The sequence below is a fragment of the Annulohypoxylon maeteangense genome (assembly GCF_022496945.1).
Source record: "Annulohypoxylon maeteangense strain CBS 123835 unplaced genomic scaffold GGS22scaffold_23, whole genome shotgun sequence".
NCBI classification, from domain to species: Eukaryota; Fungi; Ascomycota; class Sordariomycetes; order Xylariales; family Hypoxylaceae; genus Annulohypoxylon; species Annulohypoxylon maeteangense.
The window spans coordinates 132,138-145,307 of record NW_025953270.1 but is presented as its reverse complement, the minus strand read 5'-3'; the positions used below and the strand labels follow the sequence as shown (position 1 = coordinate 145,307).

Genomic DNA, 13,170 nt, shown 5'->3' with positions numbered 1-13,170 from the left:
TCACCTCAAAAGTGAAAGTCCCTCTGGACTAGAGGATACATACTAGGTACTAGTCATCTATAAATAGTAATATATGATGTATGAATATTTTTGTTTGCTTTATCTTGCTCACTACTCGCTGTAGTCTAGGATAGCAACAAATACCACTAGGTTTACTATAGGTTAGATATAACTGCGCTACCATGCCAGTATACTCGCATTACCTCCTGGGAAGCAATTTAGGGTCCCAAGAGGCTAATTCCTGAATGTGTTCGCGCCATACTTGGATTGGATCCTTAGCCGCGGCGGTCTGAACATCGACACTTGTCGAGTTGACGCCATAGAGGTACGGTTTCTCATCTGCGAAACAAGGTGTTTCCTGTTCTTCGGGCACAGTACCATTCAAGATAAATGCTTTTGCGATAGTATCCGTGCAAGTAGACTTGTCTCTCGACGAATGCCCGTAGCCGTGATGTACGATTAACCTCGCATTCTTACCCATTTCATTAAGAAGCCTTCTTCCGTTACGTAAAGGAGTCGCAGGATCGTACGTCTCCGCAATCAATAGAACTGGGCTTTTAAGCGTGTGGTTTAGGTCCCCTCTATAGACTTCTGCAGGTTGAGGCCAATAGGTATTAAAGTGCCGGCAAGGGAATACGTTGAAGAAACGCGAGTTGCCAGAAATCCAAGCTTGAGTGGTCATATTAGCCCATAAAGATTGCCACCAGACGAGGCCGTCTGGAGGCAAAGGCGCGTCATAGGAATCCGCGCAGACGACCAAAGAACCGAGTTCATCGGTCGAAGGCTTGGGGGAAGGCGGAGATGGAAGCGTAGGATCGTACTCCCATTCGGAATGATCAAGAAATGCCGTCGCTAAAGTTGAGTTTCCTGCTTCTAGCTCGTAGAGCATCTGAGCAAGAGCAGGCCAACTATCCGCATTGTACATTGCACCGTAGATAGCGGAAACTAAGGCAGAGTACGTGATGATCGACGGTCCGCTTGATTCGATATAACCCGCGACGGGTCGTTGGCTGATCGAAACCACCAATTTCTTCATTCGAATTTCCAAGTCCTGCAAGGTAACGGTTTCGGAGTCTCTCGGTTGCGATAGGGCGCAATATTTCGAACCAGCTTTTAGACATTCGCCTAGAAAACCGTCACGCCAGGCGTCGGTCGCATTATCTAACGCAGTCCACCCAAATCCGCCAAGGAGACGGTGATCTCGTACATATTCAGTTCCGTCGAGGATCACGCGGCCCACGCTATCCGGAAACATGTTGGCCCATGTTTGACCAATTCCCGTGCCGTAACTAACGAGGTAGCCCGTCAATTCATCTTCGCCGAGGGCTTTACGGATCTCTTCCATGTCGCGAGCGACGGAGGCCGTGCTGACAAACCGCGCGAGGTCGCCGTGCTTCTCCCAACAAGCGCGGAATGTAGCATTGTTCATAGCATCTGCGAGCTCAAGCTGGGCCTCGGGAGAGCCAGACACTTCGCGGTATTGCCCCGTCAACATGGCCCAGCGGTCCCGGTCGGCATTGTAAGGAAAGCAAGCGATGGAAGGTGAAGTCGTGTTAACGCCACGCGGATCCCAGCCCAATACATCGAACTTGCCATCGCTAAGCCGTTTCGTGATATCCTGTGCAGCTCTCCAGGCATACGAAGTGCCGCTGCCACCCGGCCCGCCTGGCTCGATGACGATCGTGCGCTCGCTCTTGCGTCCCGCGGATGGGTTTACATACGCGTTAAAATGGGCGGTATCGACTTGAGCAAGGCCAGAAACTTGATACTTTGTCACGGCAAGCCGAACAATGCGAGGCTCAGATTCGTTGATGTAGTCCAGGGGAACGTCGAGGTAACCGCACAAATAGATCCCCCGACCAGCATACGGATCATCATCTTGCGTGCTCTGCTCTCCCGTCGCATTCCCCCAATTCCAATGGTCGGGATTCGGATCGAACAGGCTCGCCCAGCTTTTTTCCGGGTCGGAATCGTCGAGGGCGGGTGGCAGGGTCGTGCTCGTGCAAGGAATGAAGCGGAACGGGTCGTCGGGGTGTGGAAATTGGCCATATGGTGATCCGGAGCGCCTATTGCAATGTCGAACAGCACCACTCGTGAGAACGTCGTAATATTGCGCGTGGAATCCCTCGTATGACAGGCCCGGGAGGTAGCTAAATAGAGCAGCCAAACTGACCAAGCCCACGACGATCTGCGTCTTCAGCCATAGTTGTTTATTAGGCTGAGACTGTAGATGTAGAAGCTGATCAGACGGGAGAGAAGATTTCTCCATGATGATCTTGAATGAGTTGTTGCTCGGGCGCAAATCGCGCTTCCAATCAATTCTATTACCAATTCATGAACGGTTTCGCTAACGTGCAATGCAAAAATCAAGATTGAGGTTGTTAGAAGGAGCTTGGAAAATGTAGAGGGAGCTTCCAGGCAGCAAGAGACATGCTTCGGCTAAAGCTTATGCCCTGTAACGTCTGAATTTAGGCGGGGCCAACAAGAGATGCACCTTCTTTCAAATAGCTTCCAGGGTCAAAAGCGACTTCCTTACTCCTTAAAAGCTACATCTTTCATTCGATAATTGATTTTAATTTATATTCACATGTGCTACGTCGGCTTTATCTTGTCAGTCAAACCTCGTTACATTCCATACCAATGAAACCGTGATTGGTGAGGAATAATCGTTAACGATCAATATGGCGTCTTCAAGACAAGCTATGGCGTAACGTCATACAATATATCTACCCTCTTACTTCCCTACCACTCTAAAACGAAGTAACATATCTACTTCTTCAACCCCGTCTACATACGTCTACATCTACCTATAGCCCTAGAGGTATAAACTCACCTCTCCCACCTCCTACATAGGAATCCGTCGAATCTCCTCAACACTCCAATACTGCCTCATATTCTCCGCTCCCAGCGTCTGAACCTCCTGCTCCAGATGTTTCCACAACACCGCTCCCCAGCCCTGCATCTGCTCCTTCAAAACCCCCATATCCAACTCCCTTTCGCCATCCCTACACCCCCTCAAATACTTCCGCATGCCCTCCATCCCAACATGTATCTCCTCATGCTGCCTCAGCAGCTCCGCCGCGCCCTTGCCTCCTTTCCCATCAGTCCGAAACTCCGGCATCCGCCGCGCCAGGATCGGGAAGATATACGTCTCCTCGATGTTATGGTGCATCTCCAGCTGCGAGATAAACGCCAACCCATCGTTAACTACCCCCCGTCCCGCCCGCGACCCTTTTCCTTTTCCCCCGCTCGAGCAAGCAGCCGCCCACAGCGTGTTCCACGACGTCCGGAAGTGTGCGTGGAAGACGTCCATGTGCTCCGCGAGCCGGTTGTACGCCCTGAACTCGGCGCCCTTCAGTGGCGGCAGCTTTTTCTTCTTTTCTTCTGTTTCTTCTTCCTCTTTTGCGATCGTGGTGGGGGAAGTAGTCGGCTCTTTCGAAACGCTGGGCCCTGCTACGGAGCTACTCGCTTCAGAGGGTGAGTCTGCGGTGGTGGACATGGTGGCGGCGTTCGAGTGAATGCGGCGCACCCAATTAAGTCGTAATAGAAGTTTATATATGGGGAGAGTCGTAGAAGTTGGATTGCAGCAACGAAGTAACCCTCGGTCTCCAATCCCCGCCAGAGACAGCCGCGCAGTGGTTGGGGGCGAACAGTTTGTGATATGGCGGAATCCAGCAGTACTGTTCGTAATTATGCGTCGCGGAAGTAGATTCCTCGTCATCATATAGTTGAAAACATTGTTAAAAGACGTATATATACCTACCTATATACAGGTATATATCGTATGCTAACTACATAGTGGCGACCCAAGTATACTAGAATTTTTAATAAGTCAGCGATTAGAAAGCAGAGAAATTCTGGTACTAAACAAGGACTCGTATAAGCCCTCTTTCTTTTTGCTGTGATTGGTTGGTTGACCCCTGGATCGCCATGCTACTGTTATCGATATCTAGTGTGTCTAGGTAGGAAGTTCTCACGCTTGGATTAACCCCGTGCTCGGCGGACGAATGAAGTCGTCCTGGGACCTGGACTTATAGATAGGTATTATGTATGCACGTAATCGACACATGAGTTCTCTTGTATGACAAATTTATACCTGTGTTGTAGAAGTCAATTCTCTAGCTATAGCTATGTAATCAACACGAGCCAACCTCATCACCGGCGACTTGCCAGTCCCATACCGAGGCATTTTCATTAAAAGTCAAACCCAGCCGTATGCAACAGATACAAACGAGAGAAAGTTAAAAGACAAACCCATATCCGGCAGTCGTTTAACCTCGGACCGCACCGCTCAGCACACCTCCAGTAAACTGCGTGCCGCCAGCTTGTCTTTGACCAGTCCCGCCTGTCCTTGCGCCACCCCGGCCCGTCCGTTGCCCACCGCCTCGGCCACCTCTCTGGTTCTGTCCGCCTCTTCTGTCGAATGCATTCGCCGTGCCTTGCGTACGCTGTTCGAGTGTTCGTTCGTTGGTCTCGATAAGTTGTGCCGCCTTGTCAGACAGAGTAAGCGCAAGGCTCTGGAGGCGAGATAGTTCCACGCCCTTTCGGAAGATGACTGTCGACGTAACTTGATCGAGGGCGGCAGCTAGCTCCTCGTGGCTGATCATCTTGCTGACGATGGCAGCCACTTTGCGGTCCTCGAGCTCGAACATAGATGAAAGCGTCGAGATGGCGAGGGTATCGTAGAACGGAGCATATGTGAATAGGTACGTCCGTAAACCTTCCTCTTGAATCTGCTTCGAGAGCATGGTCTTGATTTCTTCCGTGTTCGGCATCAGATCCCAGATCTTGATGCTGTGAACGAAGTTGGTAGCCTTCTTCCATTCGCCGGCAGCCAGAGCACGGGACGCTTGCATCACGTGGTCGCGAGTGTTCTCCGGAGGTCCGGTGAAGATTTGTCTCTCGTGGTATTCCAACATGCGTCGGTAGGTCTTGCTGATAACTCGCTTCTTGATATCGGGCGAGGAACCAGTTTGGGCAAGCAGCGGAATCTCGAGCAACATGCTGCATGTGAGGTAGACGCACTCTAAGAGCTCGAGGTTGATATGCATGTGGAAAGGCAGTTGCCGTTGCTTCTCTAATCGTTCTTGCTCGGGCGACACCTGTGCAAATCGTTGGATCATGACACCCTGGGCCAACAACTCCTTCTGTCGGCCACTACCGCAGATCTCCTGTAGCGTGTTCTGTGCCTCGTACACCAGGCCCTTTCGGAACGCGCATAGTCCAACTTGAACTAGCGTTCGGTTGTAGAGGATCTGTGTCTGAACGTCAAAGCTACCGATAGTCTCCTGCAAATGAGACATGAGCATCATATCTCGAGCCTTGTAATATTCGTCATGCAGGGCCAGGAAGTAAATCTGGCATAGCATCGCGCGGGCACGAATAATACCCTCGCTGTTGACAAATAGGTAGTTACAGAGGACGTTGAGGAGGTTAGTAGCATCGCTGATGCTGCCTCTGGGAGTGATGGTAGATTCGACATCCGCGGGTACCGGCTTCCAAGCGTTCTCCTCGAGGATCTTAACGACTTGAGAAGGCTTGAAGTAGACGTGTTCCAATCTACGCATGACTATGCGGTTAAGGCTATCCTGGGGGGTTTGCAGAGACGTATCCTTGGCAAGGGTTTCGTAGTAAAGGAGGCCTCGGAAGATGACGTTGTACAGAGAGCCCTCATCAGTAAGTCGTTCGATATACTCGGAAGTGTGAGGGTCGATGCTCTGCAGAGATCGGGTGAGTTCATCATCGAGTCGCTCTACATATGATACAATGCTTCCGGGGATCTTAATGTACTTCTCGCCCGGCTGTAGCGTAGGCGGCTTCTCATCATCATCCCATTCCTCGGCATTTTCAATCACGATGTAGTCCCGGTTCGCTTCTAAAACTTCGAACAAGGTAGAGATCTCCTTTTCGGCAGCCTTCCAATGCTCCAGAGGCATGGATGCCGATCCGCCGGACCCGAGATCGAATCGTGCGGAGACTATAGTTAGAAGGACCTTGATTTGTTGGTATGGAGTGGCGGCAACCTCGTGAAGCTTCTCCATGATCTTTATCTGTTCAGTACGATCCGTATTCTTCTTACCACGAGACTCCATGATTCCGCGTAGATGCTTGAAGATGCTCTCAGGGGTAAATAGGAGCGTTCTGCCACCTTTTCCAACGGTCGCAAACCCTTCTTGATCATCGTCGACTTGGTCGATGAGATCCTCTGCCTTGATCTTCTTAGGTTTAGGGGCGGGAGCCTCTTCCTCCTCGTCCGAGGCAAGGAAATCAAGGGGATCATCTCTGTAAGAATCGACCTGGGGTTGGTAATCTTGTTTGAGCTTCTTGATCTTTTGCTTTACGGCATTGAGACCACGGGCACTCGTGGCATTCATCTTCTTGGGGGTAACCTTCTGTTTCGAAATGGCCTCATTCATCGCATCCTCCAACTCTACGATAGCCTTGATGTAGAGCTTCGGTGTCCGGCCGCGCTCGGAGATTTTCGTGGCCTGTCTGTTGAGCTTGTCGAATTCTACATTGCATAATGAGTCAGTACAAGGCACTTACTATTCGCATGTTTCGCGGTGTCAATCAATCAAACTTACCGACGGAGATGGCACCCCAATCACTAATCTTCTGACGCTTCTCGATAGTATCGATTATTGATTCTAATTCGGCCAACTGCTTGTCCTTGGCACTCTTGAGGGTTTTGGGAGCGTCATCCTCGCTCTCTTCACTTTCGGAATCGTCACCACGTAAGAAACGAGCAGCACCAGATTTTTTACCACCCTCCTCATCGCTGCTTGATCCTTCTTCGGACTCATCCTCATCTTCGTCTTCATCTTCTTCAGACTCTTCTTCCTGCTCTCCCTCTTCTTCCTCCTCCTCCTCGGAGTAGAGCTCCTCCTCTTCGGAGCTGCTCTCAGACGAGCTGTCGTCGCCGCTGCGGAAAAATCGAGACATATTGTCGGGCGTTCTCTTGATTATACGAAACGGTCGAGTAGACGATAGATACAATTAAAGAGTAGTGTTTCCCTTATCGCGATGGAGTGGGAAGTGGGAAAAGATGCGCGCCAATCTAGAAAAAGACGACGATGGGAGTTGGAGGGGCAAAATTAAAATAAAAAGGTGCACACACTTTTTTTGGAAAATCAAACGAATTTTTGGTGTGGGGTCAAGGGGTAGGGGGTAGACCGATTGGCAAGGCAGGCGCGACTGGCAGTGGCAGGGCCGGCAGCCAGGTGACAGCTGATCCGTGTTGTGACTCAGATTGAAAACATTTTAGCGCATTTTAGTGTCTTTTAAAGTTCATTAGCAGGTGCCAACAGTCAAACAATAATTTACATAAGCAAGAAAACGTCCTCTGCACGGACCTCCCATCAACAGTGACATTAATTAAAACCTCGCATTTAAGAATATTCGACTATAGAGAAAGTTCCTCTCTTCCGTGGTAATTCTCGAAATTTACCGGTACTTCGTATGTAGGTAAATCCTGGATAGGGTACCCGTTATATCATTACTCAAGCCGAGATTCATATAAAATTCAATATATGATATGAACGATATTACAATTACGAATACCTGAGGCGTTGGAATATCTAGATTACGAGGATTGGTGATTAAACCCCATTAGATTTGATCTTGAGACATATTTAAATGAGAATCCATGTTCAGTTGAAAGATTTATTAATGATGAATAACGGTTCCAGGTATATTCGTGTAAATCCCATGAAATCCATACGCCCATAATGACCATAACTCCATTGCTGCCATCGTGATCTAAAATGACTGATCCAGACGTGAAAAGTCCGTGATAGACACTTCAAGTAACTCGTAATACCATCCTCTATCGGCCAGGAATTAAGAACTCAGAATAGGAGGTCTATCGAGCTACGTCCAGCCAGTCGGGGTGATCTTTTGCCCGCCACGGTTTGATTCCCTTGGGATTCGCATCGCGGCTCTTCTTCGCCTGGTCTAGCACCTTCTTAGTCTCCTCGCTATTGTAAAGAGTGCCGAAGTCCTTGATCTCAGCGTCCGCCGTGACCACCGACTTTAGAAAGGTTTCGTGGACTTCCTCAGCTAATTATTGTCAGATACAGGTGGTCAGTGAGTGGATTGTTTGCGGGGATTAGTCATTCTTACGAGTAGTAGTCCCAGTTGGAATAGCCTCTAGCATTCGTTGAATTGTAGTTCGTAGCTCTCGACACTGTTGGCCCAACAAATGTCAGTTCGAAATCGGTTCAAGGTTGTCAAGTGCCAGAGCTTGGGCCACTACAACACCCATCTAACAGTCTGTTTGCACTGGGACTCCAGCTGAGATATCGCGTACCTTCACGTGTAGGAGGTCTAGCTGTTTAATATTTAACAACAGCTGTTCCTCTCCTAAATTTCCTCCTCCTCCATCCTTCACCTGCCCTTGGGAAGCAAGTTTCGACTGATTCGACTGGCCTAAGTGAGTAGCCATTTTAATTATTGCTTCCCTCCTAATACTTCTAACTTCCTAAATTCTTTTCTTCTTAATTTCCCAAGCTCTATAAGACAGCTTATACTAATGTCATCAAAGGATCTTGGCGGATAATATCTTGATTGCTCATTTGCCTGCTACCTTTCGCACTTCGCATCGATTGGTATCCACGATTATACGCAGAGTTTAAGTCGGATTACTTCTTCGGAATAAGAAAGGAAAATATCACGTCGACATTTAATAAGATGTCTCCGAATGCGATGCCCTCAGATGAGGAGTGGACGCAAATCTTAGTCACTAGAACTAAGCCAAGTCCCGACGTGCAGCCTCTTCAGCCTCAAATGGAGGCCAACATTCAGCAACAGCCACAGGATGCACAAGGTGCACAGGCCATCCAGGGCACCCAGGTGCACGCACTAGGGTCGCCCGTGCAATTCCAGCAACAGCAGCCGCAGCAGGAATTGCCTTATTCCTGCGCTAGCCCGTCTCTGGCTAGCATGGCTCCATTCTCTTTTAACACGCCTCTGCCGATGTTTGCCCAGCCGCAGTATCCTCATGCGGCAGGTGTGGCAGGTGTGGCAGGTGCCCACTATGGCCAGCAATACCCGCAATACCAGCCACATTGCGGGTTTCCATTCATGGACAAAGTAAGTAACGATTTTCCGTTGTTTCCCTTGCTTTCCCTGCCCCATCCACTCCTAATCCAACCCACCAACCAATCTGCCAATTTCTTTTCCTGCGCGTTCCCGATCTTCGTCCCCAATTCAACTCTTCCCACTGTCCTACCGCAGCAATATCTGCGTCAACGCCAACGAACTCACACGGTGACCACCAAGCACGATCGGTAACCCACCCCACCGAGCAACCCGAAGCACTCTTAACACCCGAGAATAGCCTCATTTTTCTCAGTCTTCCGTTTATTTCTCCACATCTTTCTCATATTTCCTCTCTACCTCGACGTTTTCTGGAACAACCGCCAACATTTCTTTCCAGCAGACCCCTCACCACCGCGCGGTCGCCGCGGGCGTCGTCGTCAACGGAAACTCGAGCGCGCTGAACACCCCGCGCACGGGTCCGACGACTACCCCGGCCACCCCGGTGACCATGCCGACCAACGAGATCGCTCCCCCCGGATCTCTCCGCTCGCCTCCCGAGGCTATCTACGCGACCTTCGACGAGCTGATCGGATCAATTCAGCGTCTTGCTAAGGACCAAGGCTACGGGATTGTGAAGCTCCGCGCTAGCAATTACCGCGATCACAAGCCGACGCGTTACGACCTAGTGTGCGATCGAGGCGGCGTGAAGTACAACAGCACTGCGAAGAAGCGTAACCCAAGCACCAGAAAGGTGGATTGCCCCTGGCGCGCTAAGGCTGTCTGTGAGGTTCAGTTGCAAAACCAGTGGCGTTTCCAGGTGCAGTGCGACCATCATAACCACGAACCTCGACTCCAGAGCGGCAATCCCGGGCAAGAGAATACCCCTACCGCGCAGAGCATCCGAAGCTTCACCAACAAGCTGGATCGGATGAATCACGAACTCTTGCAGGCTATGGAGCGTCTCGAGCAGCACATGGACCGCATCGAGAAGAAGGTCGACGGCATGGATGCGCACCTCCACACTGTGGACAATCGCTTGGCCAACCTCGAATCTCGCGGGACCGGCTTGGACGTCCCGATGGATAACATGGAGATGGGCGGTCCCATGATGGATGGACCCCTCGATCGCATGTAATCCTCGCGAACTCGACGAGGATGGGACGGAAACCGATGCCAGGGCTGATGCCAGAGTGATTACTTCAGCCCGACGGGTGACGATCGGTTTCGTGATGGGAGGGGAGAAAGATACAGACGCTTTTTTCTATTAGGTTAGGCATTGGCGTTTATAGGAAAGGGCTTAATTTGCGAATGACCTGCATTGCGATGCGATGTATTGTTTTGGTGGCACTTTTGACTGTGACGGCGAGGAAAAAGTAGTTCCTGGTTTCTACGTTCTGGCTATCCATTCTGGCGTTGGCAAGTGAGCAGTAAATTACTAATTCCTTTAAGGCGGCTCGAGGCTTTCGGTAAATGCGAAATACGGCGAGGGGAAACTTGACTTCATCACATTTACCACAACCACAACCACCCCCCTTTCGCGTCTAGAGGCGTCTGGTATTCAACGGTGTTTTTTTTCTTTCGACTCGACACACTCGGTCCGCATCAGATTTTCAATTTGCATTTTTTGTTTCGGTCGATTTCGTCAGAAGCTATCCGTCTATTTAATATAAAATGAGACGATGGAAGTCAGGGTCAATACTGCTTATTATCAGACGTCGTAGTTCACCTAACCTCGCCGTCTTCGGGAGGTTGTGATACTACCTAGATACCACAACAACGCTTTCTACAAGAGCCATAACAAAATGTATATGTTCTATTCAAGATATCACGTTTCCTGGGTGCGATATGGTGATGTTTGATGTTGGTGAACATGACTTCAGACGTAGTGAAGTTGTTTACTCTACACCATGACGAAGGATGGCTATTAGTACCTACATATGTAAGAGCCTGGAATACTGATATTCCTTGATGTCCGATTGGGTGAGACAGCAAATCTGGTTCCTGAAAGGGAAGGACAGGACAGTGTGTCTACCTACTGTAAGCGCTTACTTATTTTGACGAATATCATGTAGGACCGGGTTCGATCTAAGCTAGGGCTTTTAATTCCTTCACTGTACGGGAACCGGACGTCGATCCCTAGTTACGACACTCTTAGTTGCTGATCCGGGATAGGCCTTTTCTCCGGTTGGAATATATTTCCTCGGATGGTTTTTTTGGCTATAACTACTTTCCATTCCTTCCTATTAAATCCACTGATTACCTGGAGATGTAGGTGGATACGGATGAACCGTTCTCATCCGGCACCCGTGAACCCGAGCTCTCAGCTTCGTGACTAAGATGAGGGTTAGGGTTGCTACCCAACCGTCAAACGCCTTCGTCTAAATTTCCACGAGATTTAAAAACTACCCAATAGACCCAAAAAATTCACGTTCTGGGGTTTAACGCTTTTCATCGATTATGTTGTGTTTTGAAATGACTCAACTTGTGTTCATCGAAGAATCGCTTCCGAAGCCACCAAGTCCACTAATTCTTAATAGTACATTTACTTCGTCGATATTACTGAATGCTAAAAACCCATTTAACCTCATAATATGACGGATCATTTCTATATAAACAAGTCACTCGTTAGCTAAATACCTACCTACCTTGTAGTTAGTTGGTATTTTTTATTACTTGAAGGTTAAGAGCCTACCCGATGAATTACTTAGGTATTATAGACGACAAGAACTTGACAATTGGGAGGTCCAATCTATGTAGGGAGTATAGGTATATACCTAGATAGCTGTTACATGCAGTCAACTCAATGACGCTTGATGGATGACAGGCATTTTAAAGAGGTAGGTATCTTAAGGAAAGACATGTCATTCGGTGTCTACCTACTCACCCGGTAGGTAACAAATGTCAGACATACCCCTATCCCATGCCAGTGTGCATTCGTTCCATATAATAGAAGAAATAGGGAGGATAGGTATGGATTACGTGATGAGATCCTATACCTCAAGCCTATTCAATCACTACAATTGGTGGTGTGTTCTCTTCCGAATGATATTCATACACATGCTATGCGCTCAGGTATGTTCAAAGCTGCAAGCCCATCCTAATCAAGAACAACAGATGTCTATCCCACTATACCTAATCCACACCTCGAAAGACGAGTTACTCTTGATGGAAATAGAGCCGCGTACGCTGAATGCAGCCCTAAGACAATACGCAGGCTCCCATCCGGTTGGTAGCTCTGGCTCCCGTCCCTGGAGATCATAACATAGGTAGGCAATCGCTAGTCTCGACCATTGTTATACTCTGAGACATGAGTATACGAGCGTCGACTAATTCCAACAAATCCCACATCCAATCACGGCCGAATTGCTCAAGTGCGTCTAGTTAGCAAGTGCTCAGATCTCAAGCCCATCAACATCATCAATCTATCACGTATCACCAGACCACCGCAATAAACGCATGTCTCAGCCATCATTCATGCCCTTCCTCTTCGCACACCCACGCCCACATCCACACGCATCTTTTCGCGTATGTAATGGATACACACACACTCACACACACATACCTACATAGTATATCAAATAAATTCTCCGCAACTGCCGACTCACACACGCGCACGGTCTACACCCTCGACCAGGGAACCTCCACGTTTCGACATGTCGTGCTCCGAGACGGCTACTTATCCGGACCAGAGCGCGACGGACGGAAGTGTGGCGCTAAGAGATGCGATCTGATACACCCTACCAACTTTGTGTAGTGTATGTATGTGCTTCGGTCGTCCGTGCCCGAGCCTCGTGGACGATGGCGGGATAATAAAGAACATCATCGTCTTTCTTGGGTAGATATGTAAATGTAATAGGCCTAACTCCACTTTTCGCCATTTGATTCGCATGAACAGGTTTAGTGGCAGTGAGGCGTGCGGTCTAGCTCGTCTCGTCGGAATTCTTATTGTACATAGGTAGGCATGGATGACCTGATCAATAACTAGTTCGAGCTAGACTCTGGGCTTAGTGACGTGCTGCTAGGGCTTGGGGTTACGCTATTCCAAAGATTCTAGCCATCACCGGCCGGAGATTGTCTTGTTGTATTATGTAGGTAGAGATCGTATCAACGGCCCGTTGCTTAAGTGGTTAG

The 13,170-nt window shown here is 49.2% G+C and overlaps 5 protein-coding genes across 5 annotated transcripts; 1 reads left to right on the top strand and 4 right to left on the bottom strand.

Annotated features, from left to right (window-relative positions):
• Nucleotides 1-199: 199 nt before the first annotated feature.
• On the bottom strand, nt 200-2,269 carry GGS22DRAFT_182069 (alpha/beta-hydrolase; the record flags this gene model as incomplete). Its single annotated transcript, XM_047963926.1, has 2 exons — nt 200-2,066; nt 2,226-2,269. The coding sequence occupies 2 exons, from the start codon at nt 2,267-2,269 to the stop codon at nt 200-202; spliced, it is 1,911 nt and encodes a 636-aa protein (XP_047814591.1).
• Nucleotides 2,270-2,518: 249 nt separating this feature from the next.
• Nucleotides 2,519-3,832, bottom strand: GGS22DRAFT_174145 (uncharacterized protein). The gene has a single exon (XM_047963034.1). The coding sequence runs from the start codon at nt 3,722-3,724 to the stop codon at nt 2,846-2,848; it is 879 nt and encodes a 292-aa protein (XP_047814590.1). The 5' UTR covers nt 3,725-3,832; the 3' UTR covers nt 2,519-2,845.
• A 248-nt stretch (nt 3,833-4,080) lies between these two features.
• GGS22DRAFT_174144 (eukaryotic translation initiation factor 3 subunit C) lies at nt 4,081-7,084 on the bottom strand. The gene is made up of 2 exons (XM_047963033.1): nt 6,585-7,084; nt 4,081-6,511 (listed from the first exon to the last, which is right to left on the bottom strand). The coding sequence occupies exons 1-2, from the start codon at nt 6,940-6,942 to the stop codon at nt 4,272-4,274; spliced, it is 2,598 nt and encodes an 865-aa protein (XP_047814589.1). The 5' UTR covers nt 6,943-7,084; the 3' UTR covers nt 4,081-4,271.
• Nucleotides 7,085-7,794: 710 nt separating this feature from the next.
• GGS22DRAFT_79756 (uncharacterized protein) lies at nt 7,795-8,565 on the bottom strand. The gene is made up of 3 exons (XM_047968122.1): nt 8,309-8,565; nt 8,122-8,185; nt 7,795-8,058 (listed from the first exon to the last, which is right to left on the bottom strand). The coding sequence occupies exons 1-3, from the start codon at nt 8,441-8,443 to the stop codon at nt 7,862-7,864; spliced, it is 396 nt and encodes a 131-aa protein (XP_047814588.1). The 5' UTR covers nt 8,444-8,565; the 3' UTR covers nt 7,795-7,861.
• A 563-nt stretch (nt 8,566-9,128) lies between these two features.
• GGS22DRAFT_174142 (uncharacterized protein) lies at nt 9,129-10,874 on the top strand. The gene is made up of 2 exons (XM_047963032.1): nt 9,129-9,287; nt 9,437-10,874. The coding sequence occupies exon 2, from the start codon at nt 9,548-9,550 to the stop codon at nt 10,172-10,174; it is 627 nt and encodes a 208-aa protein (XP_047814587.1). The 5' UTR covers nt 9,129-9,287; nt 9,437-9,547; the 3' UTR covers nt 10,175-10,874.
• The last annotated feature ends 2,296 nt before the right edge of the window (nt 10,875-13,170 follow it).